Source organism: Pelobates fuscus, chromosome 12 (genome assembly GCF_036172605.1).
Source record: "Pelobates fuscus isolate aPelFus1 chromosome 12, aPelFus1.pri, whole genome shotgun sequence".
In the NCBI taxonomy this organism is placed as follows: domain Eukaryota; kingdom Metazoa; phylum Chordata; class Amphibia; order Anura; family Pelobatidae; genus Pelobates; species Pelobates fuscus.
In genome coordinates this window covers 78489678-78507003 of record NC_086328.1, presented here as the reverse complement: position 1 = coordinate 78507003, position 17326 = coordinate 78489678, and the positions used below count along the sequence as shown (strand labels likewise).

General features: G+C 44.6%; 1 protein-coding gene across 1 annotated transcript in view; it reads left to right on the top strand.

Moving 5' to 3' along the window:
* The first annotated feature begins 10720 nt into the window (after nt 1-10720).
* Nucleotides 10721-17326, top strand: part of LOC134579472 (NXPE family member 2-like) — a 98422-nt gene continuing 91816 nt past the window's right edge. The window contains exon 1 of the mRNA XM_063438776.1: nt 10721-10817. Within this exon, the coding sequence (XP_063294846.1) occupies nt 10728-10817 (90 nt within the window). The 5' untranslated portion in view covers nt 10721-10727. The remainder of the gene's footprint in view (nt 10818-17326) is intronic.

Sequence of the window (17326 nt, the reverse complement as noted above, 5' to 3'; positions counted from 1 at the left end):
TGATGGTTACTACCGTCACACACTTTATCGCACATATTTTGATATCACTCTCATTGGGAATTTCCACATATGCAAAACATTATCTAAGCGCTACACTCTTTTTTCACAACTCATATTATAGGAGATCAAGAGATATATATGGGCAGGAATAGTTACCTTTTAACACACAAACCTAAAGTAACAGTAAAGATGCATGTATCAGTCCCAAGGTCAGGATAACAGAGAGCAAGAATGGTCAGGAAACAGGAAATCCAATACACTGTATAAACACACTCTCAGGTAACAAAAACCATGACAGGGCAAGGCAACCGGGACAACAAGGAAGTATATATACTCTATACTGGGTAGTGACCGGTCACAGAAGACCGTGATGTCACAAGTCTGTACTCGTCAACAAAAAGTGACACATGGGCTGACACTATAAAAGACTAACAGGAGGAGTCCATAATATATATATATATATATATATATATATATATATATATCTCCCTCTCCCTCCCTCCCTCCTCTGCCAACTGCCACAGCCACCTTGCCCTCCTACCACCCCCTGCCCTGTCACTGCCCTCCTACCACGCCCTACCACCTACCCTATCACTGTCCTCCTACAACCCTCTTCCCCCTGCCACAGCCACCTTACCACCCTCTGTCCTCATACCACCCTCTGCCCTCCTACCACCCCTTGCCCTGTCACAGCCCCCTGCCACAGCTACCTTACCACCCTCTGCCCCCTACCATCCCCTGCCCTGTCACAGCCCCCTACTACCCCCTGCCACAGCTACCTTACCACCCTCTGATCCCCTACCATGTCACTGTCCTGTCACAGCCCCCAACCACCGCCAGTTACCTTACTACCCTATCACTGCCCTACTACCACCCGCTGCCCCCTACCACAGCCACCCTCTACCCAGTCACTGCCCTCCTACCACCCCCTGCCCTATCACAGCCCCCTAATACCCCCTGCCACAGCTACCTTACCACCCTCTGCCCCCTAACACCCCCTGCCCTGTCACCCCCCATCCTTTAAGTCCCCACACACTCACCCCCTACACCCAGCCAAACTTGCATAACCCCTCCTAATCCTGTCACTCTCATCCACTCCAACCATACCAAACTCACCTGCCCTTGCTTTGCCACACTTACCCTATCGCATTTACCCTGTCGGACTCGCCTTCTCTTGCACTGTCACACTCACCCCCATTCACCCTGCCACACTCACCCTATTACATAAACCCTTACAATCCTGTAGTCCAACTGTGCCACACTCACCCCAAACCCTGTCACACACAGGTAGACAATGCCAGTTACACACACCGGCACTTATGTATACATGCCTGCAAGACTATGTAACCATACCCCTCAGTCATGTATAAACAATTGGCATAATTGCAAATTACATGTGTTTATTGCAAATTAAGATAGTTTGCATATTATGCCATAACTACAGTCAGAGAGATCACAATGCCGCGGGAGGGAGCCACAACACTGCAAGCCTCTGAACAATGAATACAGAGACTAGCTCGCTGTATCCAGCGCTGCAAGCTTGTCCTTAAATACAACTACAGCACCTTATACACATAATGCAACCCCTATTATTATTATTATTATTATTATTATTATTATTATTATTATTATTAATTTTTTTTACTTTGGGTGTTAGTGGGGGCCTTATGTTCGCCTAAGGCCTCATAAAGTCTAGAGCCCTTTTAGGCACATACACAAACAATGTAAAACATACTTAGAAATAAACACAGCCCAATACACCTTGTGAATGCATGTGGCGGACTACCCATTAGGGGACCTGAGTGTCACCACCAGGGCTCTCCTTTCCCCTCCGAAGTCTCTCTTCCAGCGCATGTATCAGTGATTATAGCTTCAGTGTTATAGTGTCATGGGAGTCGTACCACAACACGCAGGAAAGGGGAAACCCACAAAAGGTGGATCCGAAAGACGTATTACCGAGCCTTAGAATGGCCAGACTTGACGTATAATACAACAAGAAACCAGGTCAAGATAAATAACGGATAGAAATACACAAAGTCAAGAAGCCAAGGTCAGGATACCAGAAATCATGGGTTAAATACGAAGCTGAGGTCAGGATACCAGAAATCGCAAGTCAAATACGAAGTCGAGGTCAAACACAGGAAATCACAAGGGAATCTCTAGGAGCACTAAATGAGGATATAACAGAAACCACGATAGGACAATGCATCAGGGCTAAAACAAGCCTTAAATAGGCTTACCTATGCTCTGATAAGTCAACATCATCACTGCGATCCAAAACAGATTAGGATCTCAATGATGACGTGGTCATTTTAAGACTGGGAGTTACGCCACTTCACATCTATTTATAGATGCAAGGCCGCATGGTTTGGTCAGACCGTGCAGCAGGAGGAGGTCTGCACAGCTCGGCGGAGGGAAGTAATGCCACATATAGCTTGTATAGCGGTTTAACCCAAGCACTCACTAGTCGAGACTTAGTGAAGGGTATAGAAGAACTGGTTTAATTGCCCCACAATGTCACCGTATATACCTGGGATCTCAACAGGAGGTCCCCAGGGAGATAAATAGGACTGTAACATCCACGGCGCTTTGGTGTCTCTACCTGAGCTTGTAATTTAATTAGCAGCCAAACACTGGGGGAAAAATACAAAATAATTTCAGTTCCCGTACCCACATCCCCACTTTGTCCTAAAAGCTCCAGAATCAGATATGGGTAGCTCAAAATAGATGGAAGCCAAAGTTTTAGCGGCTCGTGGATAGCCACCGATCCAAAGCAGAGTCCCATGATGCCCGGTAATAGGTTCTGGTCACTGAAAACCAGAGTACTTTTTGTGGGCATGCAGGGCTCCCTCAAGACCAGGGTGTCGTTGGATGCCTCACCACTGTCAGGCATTCTGCCTTCTTACCTGTCCACATGGCTCCAAGTGCCGCGATTCCCTCCGGCATTCCGTCTGAAGCTGCACGCTTGTGTGCAGCGTGTATATATGTGTCGGTGAACAAACTACCAAATTCAGCATTCGCCTAACCGTACACGGAATTCAGTAGACCGAATTTGGCGCACATAAATGAGGTCAGATTAGGAAAGTCAAGTACCTTGTGGGGATATTTATGGGATAATAATAGTAAACAGTCGAGAATTGCCCACTATTTCAATTCTCTTAGATCTTAGAGATCGTTATCATGTAAGTGAAATGTATTCCATACAAATAAAATCACAATTTGTTATAAAAATAGATACAATTTTATTGTGACAAATTAAATAATAATATGTAACATGCGTGATAATAATCAATGAATATCTAGAATAACATAGTATGCAATACAATGGCAATACACGTTCCAATGTTTACAGCATCAATTGTCAAGACAAGATTTATGAGGGTGCTTCAGAGACAAAGAAAAACGTCCACACAGCGCAGCGAAAGGCCATAAAACTTTGGCTAGCAGTTAACTGAATAACCCTTTCAATGCTGGCTAGATCCTCCTAGGCATATAATACCTATTCTCATGTAATTTTAGTTAAAATAACATTTAAACCAGCTCACTAATCATTTCCTGGAACCATCCAATAAGAGTAATCTACCAGATTCTATAAGCTGAATTTTAATTTGACTAAAAATATATCTTATCTTATTTTAGAGCAAATCAATACACCTGGATAAAAACAGCAGTATGCTAACACGTGATAATATCACATTAATATATAATTATTCTTAATTCCACCTGCAGAATGGAATGTTTATAACTATATATTCTTTTGGTTATCTAAGATTTCTATTATTGAAATCCGACCGTGATTTATCCAGTCATATATCATGCTATGACATTTTTTTTAATTAATTTAGATTAATTAAATAAACCAGCATAATTACCAGTTAAGTAGATGTTCTCATCAGATGAGTAGATAGTCTCAGGAACTTGAATGGATGTATGATTGGTTGCATGGAAGTGTGCAAGTGTTGCTTGAGTGTTAGTTCCAGGAGTGTTTGTCTGTCATAGATCTTTCTGCATGTCCAAATCTGAAAGTCCAACTCTTTTCAACTCAGCTCTAACTTCATCTCTGACTCACTTACTTGGCCTGCGATCCTGACTTTTTTAAAGGGCCAGACTTTCTGTACGTCATTAGGTGATAAGGCCAATAGGAAACTGAAGGTGTGGTCAACCTGCAGATTGCAATTTAGGTATTTGGTCCATAGAGGGCAGTCTCGTCTCACTAAACTTTCCTATCCAGGAAAGAGTTAACTTTTCCTGATAGCTATTTTGACGTCATTTGGGTTATCTATATGACTACCTATAACTTAAATTTGCTGTCAGTTCAAAGCGTTTCTTTGGATTTTCTCCAGACAGTGCGTCGACAATTCCTGTTGTAATTTCTAAAATTGACAGTTATAAATTCACCTTTAACTTACAATGGGACCTTGTAAAATTTAGAAAGTAAAATAAAATTATTTAATCTTCTGTCACAAATGTCTGGGTTTTGAATTATTTCTATTCCATTAACATCTAGGCAGAGTATCCATCCCCCTGTCTAATTTCTTATCACTTGGTTTGTTTATACAATGCATTCCTTAGTTCAGGCTAAGTGGTTGGTTAGTGTTACAGAAAGGATAGAAATTTCATGTATCTTTGTTAGCCAGAAAATCCAAAATGGAGTCTGCTCTGTTCTGAGTGACTCTGGCAATATACACTTCTAATTTCTATTTTAGCACAAAATGTCTGCCGATATAAATATCCTGACAACCTTCCACGAAGGAGTAGGGGTGACGTGAGGGCGTCTGCATGCGCTGGGAGGCAGGGTTCGGAAGGCGAATGTGTTCTGGCACAAATGGAGTTCACTGCGTGGATGCGGCGTACTAAATAACTCCCGACAATTCAAACCGAGAATCAGCACAGCCGATAGAAGCTACCTCTAGGACTGGAGAGTGGCAACCAGAATATAAGATAAAGGCGAGATGCTTCTAGCAGAAATTCAGTAACGGACGATTTTGTTTGAAGGGATACTTGTATATCATTTTAGTGTTTTAATATAGGGTGTGTTTGAATGTAATAATTGTCTTTGCTTGTTTGCAGGGGTGTGTTTGGATGCAATTCTGGCTTTTAAATGCACATTTGTGTGTAGTATGTAAGTAAAGGAGTATGCTAGTAAATAATTAAGGAGTTTGAAAGCAGGGGTGTATTTGTATGTTTGTGTTAGATTGCAGGTGTGTGCTTGCATATTGTGTTGGTGTTTGCTTGGATATAGGCACATATACACAGCCACATACATACATATATACAGATATACTTGTGGCGATATACCCTCCAGAAGATGGATTACTACCACCTAAGACGTGTGTTACGGTACCACCTTCCGAGCTCCAGACACAGTCGTTAGTCACTTGTATTCCCGGTTCCCCCAATAACGAGACCGAGCTCCATTATGAGGGTAAAACATGAACTGAGGACTGGAACAGCCAGCCTGCCTTTTATTTGCATTTCACACACACAGGCCACACCCAAGGGGAGGCATAAAACAACCACTGGCATCGATGGTACATCCCACACATTCCCTCCCCTTGGTGTGACACATAATCTTATTATACAGGCAGTTTAGAATATATTTTTATACAACTTTCATAACTCCAAATCCATCCATCATATTCACATAAAAGGCACATATTCAGATTCAGCATATTTAAATCATAAACAGTCTCAAAAATCACACCAATCCCTCCAGTGAATCCAAAGTTACTCGAACGTCCGTTTATGACCGACCGCAGCTACCGTTTCGTGCCCAAAAGAGTTCCCTGGATTCGGGCTATACGGTCGGTCACTTGTTGACCTAAAAATGTCTACGTCCTGTTCGAAGTGGATCGGTACTTCGACTACGTTGTACTGTCGAAGTATCGTCGATAGTACGGGTCGGCGGATTCGAAGGTAAAATGGCCGCCGCCACGTGGCCCTTTGTCCGATGTCGGCCACCATGAGGCTTTGATAGCTTTAGCGCTTCGTTGGTTTTGGCTGTATTCGAACTGTTAGTTGTGCAAAGTCACAACTCTCCGCAGGATCTCTCAGGGACCATAAGTACTGGGCAAATCAGACGAACCCAATAGGTTTAGTCCAGCGGGATGGGTCTGTCACAACGTGCCTTCCCAGTTAATAGCTCCAGAGTGATTACACCCTCCTGCACAGGTTACCGATGTCTCACTCAAACACTAGTCGAGACTTTGTGAAGGGTGAATAAGAACTGGTTTATTAGCTCCAGGCACACAGAATTTATTCACAGAACCCCCAGCATGTGGTCTCCATTCAATGTAACTCAAGCCCGCCTAGGAGTCTTTGTGGCTGGGAGATAATTGTGTCAGCTCTCGGTTAAACTAATTATCTCCTGGACACAGCCAAATACTGAAAAACCTTGAAAACACATAATAGACAGTTAAATGTCCCAGGGAGAGATGTTAAGTTTGCAATATACATTGCTGATACTCTGCAAAAAACGGTATGGGTCCCTGGGGTGGAGCATTTGGAGAGCAGGGTGGGCCAGTGCTCCAACGTCACTAGTTGCTCTGTAACAGACCAGAACTTGGATTTAACTTAAGAGTTCCAGAGATGTGAACTAGTTGACACTCACCTGTAGCTGGTCAATTAGCAGGCAGGCCTTTAAAAGAAGAGATCAGCCTGCTGCAGAGTGAGGGAGAAAAAGCCAGCTAGGAGAGCTGAAGGAGAGAGAACAATTGTGTTTATTGTAAATCTATTTTGTTATTAAAAATGGGTAAGTGGGAAAGCCACCCAATTACAAATAGTTATTTCTGTCTAGTAAGAGCAAGGAATTATGTTTTGTTTATTATTTAAAGCACCTGTTTTCTTATCAAATAAAAAGGAAAACACAGCTGGATGTGTCCTGGACTTTGATTACCCTAGAAGGCTGTGGTTGCTGTAAGATCTGAGACAAAATCCTACCTGTAAAATAGGTGGTTTGTTCAAACTAGGTGAAAGTCCAAAGTTCAGCAAGATCTGCTAGCCTCCAATCTGGTACAGGGTTCAAGAATATGGAGTAGAGATTTTTTGGTCATCTAAAACCAAAACGCTCTACGTGGTTACGTGGAGAGCGTTGTTGGATGCCTTATTCCCCCCCTCTATCAACCCTCCAGAAAGCGCCCTGTTTGCTTGTTCAGGGGCAGAGAGGGCTCTGATTGAAGTTTCAGCGGACTGCAGCGACTCTGTGATCTGCTTTAGAGTTCCATAAAACTTCAGAGCTACTCCCAGTCAGATATACCATGCCTTCTTGGCTGATATAGGCTGCTTCTGGTGCTGCAAGCAAGTCTGGTTGGCTTGGGAGACACGGGATGATGATCAGTATCTAGTGAATGGTCTTTTTGGAGAGGGTGAGAATTGATGAGGTGACATGAAGGTTTGCCACAATACATACACATTATCACACATATGTACACTTCTAAACACACTGACACATACACCGATAATTCATATACACATTGACACATGCACATACCCTGGCATATACATACACACAGATGCACATCCTGATGTGCACACACACTGACATGTAAACACACATGCACACTCTGACACACACACTGACCTACATACTTACAAAGATATACACATTAACACACAGATATACATATATACACATTGTCACATAAGCCCCCATGCTGCAGCCTTCTGGAGAGGCTTGAAGGCTAGCCTCCTGCCCACAGGCTATGGGCCCAGTCACCAACTTTTAAAATAAGGTAGAACACGTGGGGGTACATAGTGTTATTGTTAAGTGATTATGTAAAATGTTGTGCTGGATGAAAGCTATTGTTTTTGTAGCGGAGCTGCAATACCTGGCATAGGTAACTCAGTTGAATGCTCTCAAAGTTGGAACAAGCGCTGTTAGTGAATAGCTTCCCCGTCACACCCCCCAGTAACTAGACAACATAGTTCTGGGAGTACAACAATGTTTTATTCCACAGACTTGGTCTTTTATACACAGACCTCCAGCATGGGATCTCCATTCACATGCAGCCCGCCCTGGCACATCAGTGTCTGGAAGATGGTTTAGCCAGATTAATTGTCTCCCAGACACAGAAGGTACAACACACACCATACACCAAAACACACAAAAAAACAAGCAGGAACTTCAACATGTTATATATCCCCGGATAGCTCTACCATCTTAGACGCTCTGATCTGATTTTGACTTGGAACCCTCTGATTGGTTGATTCTGTCAGAGCCCTCTGGTTGTCTAGGAATCAACCAATCAAGAGGGCTTGAAGTCAAATTGCAGGGCGTGGGTAGGATTTATAAGCCTTTCCCAGCCCTGCGGAGCTCATTCTGTGTGGTGCCCTCGCTGGGTGAAGATTGATTTTTTTTTTTTTAGCGTCAGGATTTTTTTTGCGTGTGTGTGTGTATATGTATATATATATATATTAATATTATAAATTCAGGTTTTTTTATTTTATTTTTTTTATTTGGCCTTTTTTGGAGCTGAAGAAAGAAAAGAAGAACGACATCTAATGGTAAGTATGACATTTTATTTTACAGGGTGTTGGTCTATTGCCCCCTCCTTACTACTACGGTGAGGTGGGTCGGTAGGCTATTTTTATTGGGGGGGAGTGACTAGGGGTTGGGGACACCTAGTCACTTTATTATTTGTGGTCCCCACGCGCCGCTCATGGGTGGGTACCTGGAGGGACATTGGGTCCCTCCCTTTAATTAACTGGGGTCCCCACCTGCCAGTCATGGGTGGGGACCTAGGGGAGTGGCTGCTCGCTGTCATTTAAAACTGAATATAAATCAGTATCTTACATAGAAGTGATAGAGAGCTACGGTAAGAGTATGTGTAAAACGTAGCTCTTTAGATCAGTAGCACAGCCTAATTTTGTTACTGATCTAAATAGTTTCTGTTTCATATTGCAACATTGTTATTGTATTTGATATAACTATTGGTTACATGTACTCTTACCGTAGCTCTCTGTCACTTCTATATAAGCTACTGATTTATTTATATCCAGTTTTAAATGACGGCGAGCAGCCACATGCTGGAGGATTTAACCTCCCTTTTATTAATATGGGGGTCAGACCCACATAGGTTAAGGCGGGGGGGGGGGGGGGGAGGAGGTTGTAATGTTTATTAAGAGCAGGGAGCTGGTAGAGCTGCCGACCTCTCCTTCCTTTTTTGTCATATTGGACTAAAACAAATTATTCTTTACCGAATTTCATCCGAAAAACGAATGGTTTATGGACCAATTTGGGGATTGACAAATTAATTTTTTATTTAGTACGAAATCATTCGTACGAAACAAACATTTCACTGGTGCACATGTCCACTGGGTACCATGGGGATTGCTCCAACCTTTACCCATGGTATAACTTGTCTATCAATTTTATAGTAGAATTTTCCCCTTCCAATGGACATACTGTCATACTTATGGTCGTAGATCGGTTTTCTAAGATGGCACATTTCATACCCCTGAGGAAGCTCCCCTTCTTTGCTGAATTAGCTAGGATTTTTCTCCATGGAGGTATTCAGTTTACATGGCATACCAGAACAGATTGTATCTGCCAACCCAGTGCCGAAGGAGATGGGTGTTGAAATTGGGTAAGTAACTAAAGGCAGTTATTACCCCTTTCTGAGCAGAGGGGCGGTGGGGAGGAAGGGGACACACAAGGAAAGTGGGACAGAAGGAACTATAGTGTAAGGAATACAACTTTAAATTTGGCATATATTGGTAGTAAAATGGTTGCATGAAAAGAGTCAAAGTATCCCAAGTTTAATACCTTAGGTTGTCTTGTTTTAAATATATACATGTGAAGTGTTATACAGGGATTCCTGACAGATATCAGTGTTACACTGTAACTTTTGAAAACAAATTGGTTTGGAAATAGCAAAGTGATACTTGTATTTATTGCCCTATAACTTTCCAAAAAAAAGCTAAGAACATGTTAACATTGGGCATTTATAAACTCAGGACAAAATTTTAAAACTATTTAGCATGGGTGTTTTTTGGCGGTTGTAGATGCATAACAGATTTTGGGAGTCAAAGTTTGAAAAAGTGTGTTTTTTTTTGTTTTTAATTTTTCATCATATTTTATAAAAAAATGTTATAGGAAAATATGACATGATGAAAAGAATTATATCTTTAGAAAGACCATTTCATGGCAAGACAAATGGCATATAATATGTGTGGGTACAGTAAATGAGTAAGAGGAAAGTTACGGCTAAACACAAACACTGCAGAAATGTAAAAAGTGCCCTGGTCCTTAACGGTAAGAAAATTTAAAAACTGACTGGTCACTAAGGGGTTAAAGAGGGGTTAAAGGGATGCACACCGCTTATATGGAATTATGCTATTGTAACAAACCTATCCTTTAATATTTTTTTTTATGTACATTGTGGTACATCATAGTAGTACAATCCTGAGTATATTAGATCATTAAATATAAATGTTTTTTCTATAATATGTTTTGGCAGTTTTCGGTACCTTGGTTCACATATCAAGCACATATGTTTGTTTCACCCTATGATACATATTTGTGTACTGTGATTAATGAAGAATCAGTAAATAAATAGAGAATAAGCATACATACTGGGTAAATAGATTTTTCTCTTTAATAAAGTGAGTATGTTATCATTAGTGAGAAGAAGTAAGGGACTTATACATTTTCTAACACAACTATATGTTTCCCAAGTCTCTCTAAACATGTTTTCACTTTTCTATTTGTTTATCAGATACCAACAACAATGTACCAGATGAAATGTGGGTTCATTATGACCCTGGCAGTCATTATTATCATGGTCCTTAGTTTTCTATTTAACATCAGCAAGCATCAGGTAAGATTCTATATCAACTAAGACCCTTATCTTTGTCCAGCAACAGCATGCAACGTATGAGTGTGCATGCAATCCTCCTCTATTAGAAACATTGGATTGACTGATTGTGAAGACAGCTGTGCATGCCCACATTTCTTCCTTATATGAAGAATTTGATTGACAAAAGTAATAAAGCTTAATGACTTTACAGTAGGAGAATCAGGCTCATGTGAGAAGTCTGTGTGGGAGCTAAAATAAAGTTTTTTTTTTTTCTTATTTATTTTTTTTTTTCTTATTTTTTTTTTTTTTTGCAGTGCATATGAGGGTTACATACAAGCGAGCGGTACCCCAAAGGCAGTCTGCATGCATATTTCAGCACAATGTTAACAGAACAATAAGAACAGTGGGGTATGTCATAACAGTGCACTAACTTTTTTGTTTAAGTGCAGGGGTGTCAAGTTTAAAGCATGCTAGTTAGATATACATATCATGAGTTTCTCAAGCTGAATTAAGCCATCAAGTGTGTGGCTCACGGGTTCACATGCAAAATTATCTATCGCTGGCCTAAGCAGTAAGATAGCGCATCACACCTTTAAGCATACATTCTTGCCATTGCTGTCATATGTGACTATATAAGTGATAAACAGGTTGCCACGAACTAGGTTCCACTCTTATATGCAAATAGTTACTGATTACTCTGACTGTGCGTTTTAAGGGCAAGCCTAGTACAGTAAACATGCTTGACAAGATGGAGACTGGGTGCAGGCTGTATTAGCATGTCCAACATGGTGGGTCATGTCAGGGTCTATTAACTTACGATCGTGAGCGTGTATAACTGCTCAGGAGTGTACACAGAGGCTTTAGTGTGGATGGCTGGGGTCACTGCCAGCTCCAACCGGGCACAAAGTAAGAGGCAATGGGAATGCAGTCTGTGCTTAGTCGTGGGGAGAGTCCCTGCAGGTCCCCCGAGCTCCCTTCATAGCCTCCCGGTTGCTGTGTGAGTCGAGGTGTCTAGCTTCACAGACCTTCGTTTTCAGACAAGGGTTGTAGCCCTGCGTGGTCGGTGGATGAGGATGTTGTCCCTGTGTATTCTTCCAGCCCCGATCAGTGGTAAGGCGTGCTCAGTCGGAGGTTATCGCTTTGGCATGGGCAGGTGGAGTAGATGTAGGCTGTAGGGGTTTCCGCCTGTCTTCGGGCTTGTTCCAGGTGTTGCAGCGCGGCCGTCGGCCATTTTGGTGCCACCGCGTGGGAGCTTTTCTTCTGCGACTTCAGGCCGCCCAGGCAACGTGTGCAAGGCATTAGCCCACCTGATGGGGACCGGGATGACCCCCCCTGGCCCACGGGGGGGGAACTGGACCGGGAAGGAGCCAGGTCGACATTAGTAGATCAGGACGGAGAGCAAGGCAGCGGCCGTCCGCCCCACTCCCCGCCCGGGTAGGCCTCCATATCCGAGCCCCAGAGTCTCTCACCAGGACCCAGAGCCACCCATGGTCGGGTGCTCCAGCTGCACCGGGACACTCCAGAGCTTCGTGCCATGGACCCCCGGGTTGGTACAAGTCGGGTATGGTGGGTATATACCCCAGTGTTTAGTTTTTTCCTCGGGAGCCCAAGTGATTTGCAGCCTGTCGGCATGGCCGCCCGGCCCCGCCCCCCTAAAATAAAGTTTTAATGGTGTTTTTAAAAATATTTCTGAAGCGGAACCTGGGTAACCCGACTGGCTACCTCCGTTAAACTCTCCTCTAAGCCAGAATAGAACCTTAAGTGACTATAACTCTTTCCCTCTGAAACTAGATGACACCTAGTTCTAGGAATTCAACTGATTTTATTGTACAAAATACAGCCTTTTATGCATAGACCCTCAGCATGGGTCTCCATTCAACACATACAGATCCTGCCCAGACACCTCTGTGTCTGGGAGGCAATTTAGTAATCTCTTGCTAAATAAATTATCTGACTGACACTGAAAGCTGAACAAAGAAAAAAACCCAAATTACATTGAAAACAGTCTTGACCCCCACAAGTCTTACATCCTTGGATAGCCTTTTAGGAAGCTCCTAATCTGTTTAAAAAGCACCCTGATCCATGAAGGTTTGTGGAAACACCACCCCATAAAATGTAAACCGGCTGCTAGAGTGATCCTAGCTGAAATTAATTCCAGGCGTTTATAGTAATTCACCGGTACTTTAATAGGGTGTCTGGCTGGGTGGGGTTGGACAGTTCCCCCTAGCTCATAAATAGCGATTGCCCCCTCTAAAGGACTGTAACTTTCTTCTAAAGAGCGCTCTCATTGGGCATTGGGAAAGGAGTAAAAACCGTGATAGAATATGACTGGGCTAAGGTGATACTTGTGGCTAAGCCAGAGTTCCATGGAAACACAGGCAAGTCCTGCTGAAGAGTTTGAGATACTCTGGCTTATGGTATAAACTGAGAATGCGGCAGAGAGGCGCTTGCTGGATCCATATGGAGGGGAGAGGGAAACAGAGAGCCACGGTAGTGTTATAGTCTTTTAGTGTGGTTTAAACAAGATTTTGGTGATAGTAGTAAATAGAAAGGGAGGGGAACAGTGCTACAGTACTGATCACAAGGGGGGATAGAGCTGCACACCTGAAAGGAAGGGTAACCCTCAAACCCTTCAAAGAATGGAGAGAACAAAAGACAACAAATACAGGGTGCGCTAAATAAAATAAAGGGAGATGAAAGTCTTTATAGGTACAATGTGGACCTTGAGTGAGTGTTCTTATGTTCTTTCTTTGGGATCTCAGTAGTCTAATATGGAATACAAAAGCAGAGAGGGGAGACCAATAGTGCAAAACCGTAATGCGGAAAGGATCACGAACAACACAGACGTGGAGAAGTGCCAACTTACAATTTAAAGAGCTAAGCCCAGCTCTAGGTAAAACAGCATACACTGTTACATGTTACATGAAAAACCATCTTGAACCCCATCAAGTCTTAAATCCTCAGATAGCTCTGGTGGGGTGAGGTAGGGGAGCTCCCCCTGGCTCATAGGTTGCAATTGTCCCCTCTGATGGACTGTACCTCGCCTCCAAAATACACACCATTCACTGCAGCCACCCAGAGAGAGCACTTACGTTTGTGGTTTTCTTTGAAGATAATGAGTCAGGGGGTTGTCGGTGTTTGGTAGGTAGAAGTACCGAACAATGGGAAAACAACTTGGGCTTGGTAAAAATGAAAATAGTTTCAGGGCAGTTCGTCACATTGCTCCCTGCGAGTTCCATGGTCTAGCATACCCGCCTAGATCACAATGGGTTGGCTTGGGGATGTCCCGGAGAGGAATTCAGATTTTCTCACATATGTTTTTGCCGTTGATCCAAAAAGGCAAAAAACCCAGTCTGAAAGCACTTCCAATTTTGCAACAAACTAGGAAAAAAAAATCATTCTTGACCCCAAAATGGGAGTCAGATATTTCCTTGGATCAAGCAGCTATTAACCCACTAATTATAAATTATATCCCTGTATGTTTTTGCATGCATTCAATGGCTGTTTAAACATCTGTATAAACTCTGATAAAACCACCTCTTCAGGCAGAAAAGTCTGCATGCTTATATTTCTCAACTTCTGGTGGCACGTGATCAAATAAATGTTCCAGCACCAACAGTTGCAATGCATCGGCCAGAGTGGTTGCCTGGAATCCCTTTATTCAGTTCTCTGCTGCCCGGTGCATTTGAAAAGCCCATTCGGCAAGAGAGTCTTGGCAAAGGAGTTACATTTCCGTAATCCACAAAACTTCCTTCTATAGGCTTTGGGCGTTATTGCATACCGAGCCAGCAATGTCTCTTTTAACCGGTCATAATTGTGGATATGAGATTGGTACTGCCCGGTAGGCTTCGACTGCTCTGCCCGACAATTTCCTGCTCAGGATAGCTGCCCAATTAGCCTTATCCAGTCATTCCAACACACACTGTCTTTCAAAGTCTTGCAAATATCTGTCTATGTCCATCTCCCCATGCAGCATAATTCAACTTACATTGTCCTCCATTGATGGATCCTTGAAGAGCTGTGGTGTCTACCTTGGGTGATCCGGCTTTAGCTTCCTGGGCCCTTTGTGCCTCCATGGCTTGTGACATAATTTGTACAATAATGTCCTGTGAGCGATTGGTCCCTAGTATACTCTGCCACCATTGTACATTCCTTTGAAACTGTGATTCTTCAATGCTCCCAGTCGATGAAATACTGACTTTATCGCTCTCCATGAGTTCAGCTATTAGTGTTGTTTTCTTTTTGTTACTTGCCGAATGTCCACAGGGCCGGCGCTACCTGTTAGGCGGACTAGGCATAATAATAATAATAACAATAATAAATTAACAGATAAACATGGGTCATTGCCCCCCATACTCCGCCCCCTCGCATCCTGTTCCTTCGGCTACCATACAAAAGGCAATGACCCCCATATAATAACAAATATACATATTTATAACATACACCAACATTCCAAAGTGCCAACCATCCATTAACCACGGCAGGGGTATACCCGGATACCCCTGCCCCACCAGGTTCTGAGCCACCTCCAGGACTCGAAACCTCTCAACCACCGATGACCACAATCTGTTTATTCCACCTCACGTTCATCCAGGGGAGCCTATTTCCTCTCCTTCAGCTCCCCGTCCCGCCACAAGCTCAGACCTTGACCCCTTAAGCTGTCTGAGCTCCGCCACCCCGAAGAAACAGAGCCATCCGTATACCATCCTGCCAACCCAAGTTGAGCAGGTCCAAACCCACATCCGAGAGGTGAACACCATCCGAGCAGTAGTATCCTGGCAACCCTTCCTCCAGCTCAAGGTGCCTCACCACCACACCCCCTACCTTCCCGACAAAGCTTGCCATCAAGCTATTCACTTTCTTTCTGCACCTATCCATAGCCACCGGATCCCGAGCGTGCCGCCACCGGCGCCTCGGGACAATCTCCGACCAGACCAACATGACCCCCGGAAGCAGGCCCCTCAACTTATTGATGTCCTGCTTCATCCACTTCACCAGCCGGCGTTGCGGCGTAAGGCCCAGGTCATTACCCCCAATATGTAGGACCAGTAAGTCTGGCGTGCATCCCGCCGCCAGCATCCCAAACAGTGTACCACAAACATCCCCCCAGCAAAAACCCCGATACCCAAACCAGCGAACTGCCAACTGGCCTCTCGGAAAACCCAGCTGCTGGCCTTGCGCTCGAGCTGCGGCCCTCCTCTCGGCCCAGAAGACAAACGAATGGCCCACGATCCATGCCTCACGCCCTGGGGGGGAAAAACAAATGATGAGGGAAGTCCGACAGAGACCCCCACCCCAGCCCAAACAACACAGTGAACCATTTCAGTACAGCCAGTTACAAGTCTATTATTCACTTTTTTTTTTTTTTTTTTTTTTTGCATAAACGGTCCCCAAGTCCATTACTCCAACAGACCCAACCGGACATAGGAACGGAATCTTACCGATTCCCACCTCCCGATCCGCTTCACCACCTCGTCCCCCAATCCCAACCGAGCCGCCTCCGTGGCCGCCCCAATACGGAACGAGTGCGTTCCAAATCGTTCAGCACGAAGACCTAACTTGCCCAAGCCCAACCGAAAAACTTTCGTGAACTGGAACCGAGAGAGGGACGATCCGTCGGCATGCACCAACAAGGAACCCCCCATCGCTGGCCTCCGCGCCAGGTACTCTGCCGTAGCAGCCAACGGGCACAAAGCCGAGCCCGGCAAGGCCCCCAGTGCCACGTCCCGGCCCACGCCGCGGACGTCCGTTTTGGATCTGCCAAGGTGCACCACCACCTTCCCATCCAAGACACGAACCCCCGAAAATTGCAGGCCCCCCTGCACCATCTTATTAGCGCTCACCAATTCCCCAAAAAACGCCAAAATAAACGCCACCTTGAACAGCGAAGCCTCGAACCCATCGAAACAGATCTCAGGCAATAAACCCACCAAATCCCCCAGTAGCTGAACCGACACCGGGCGCCTGGTATCCGGCGACCTGCGTCCCTTGCGATAACCCTTCAGGGCTTGCCTGATGACGAAGGTCTTGGTAAAGTCCTCCTTCCCATGCCACCTAAACCAAAATGCCATCGCCGCCATGGACCTGTCTACCATGGCAGGCGACGCCCCTTTTGCCAGCAACTGACAGGTGTACCACAGGAAAGCATCCCGCAGGGCATCCCCGTTGTCCATGGCCAACCCGTCCAGCGACCGCTCCCACAAGCCCCAAACCTTACTGTACGAGGCCCAAGTGGCCGGTGCCAGAGAAGCCTTCACAAGTCCTCCAAGCAGGATGCTCCCAGCTGCCAAATCTCGTCCGGGCAAGCCTGCCCTTCCTTCGATGCCCCCGGCGCCACCAGCCAGAATCGGGACCACTGAAAACGAGACAGAGCATCAGCCACCTCATTCAAATAGCCCGGAACATGGCGCGCGCGAAAAACAACATTCCGAGACATACACAGCAATACCAGTCGCCTAAGCAGCTTAACCACCGGCCTCGAGGCCGCAGACTGACGATTCACCGCGTGAACCACTGTCATGTTATCCGAG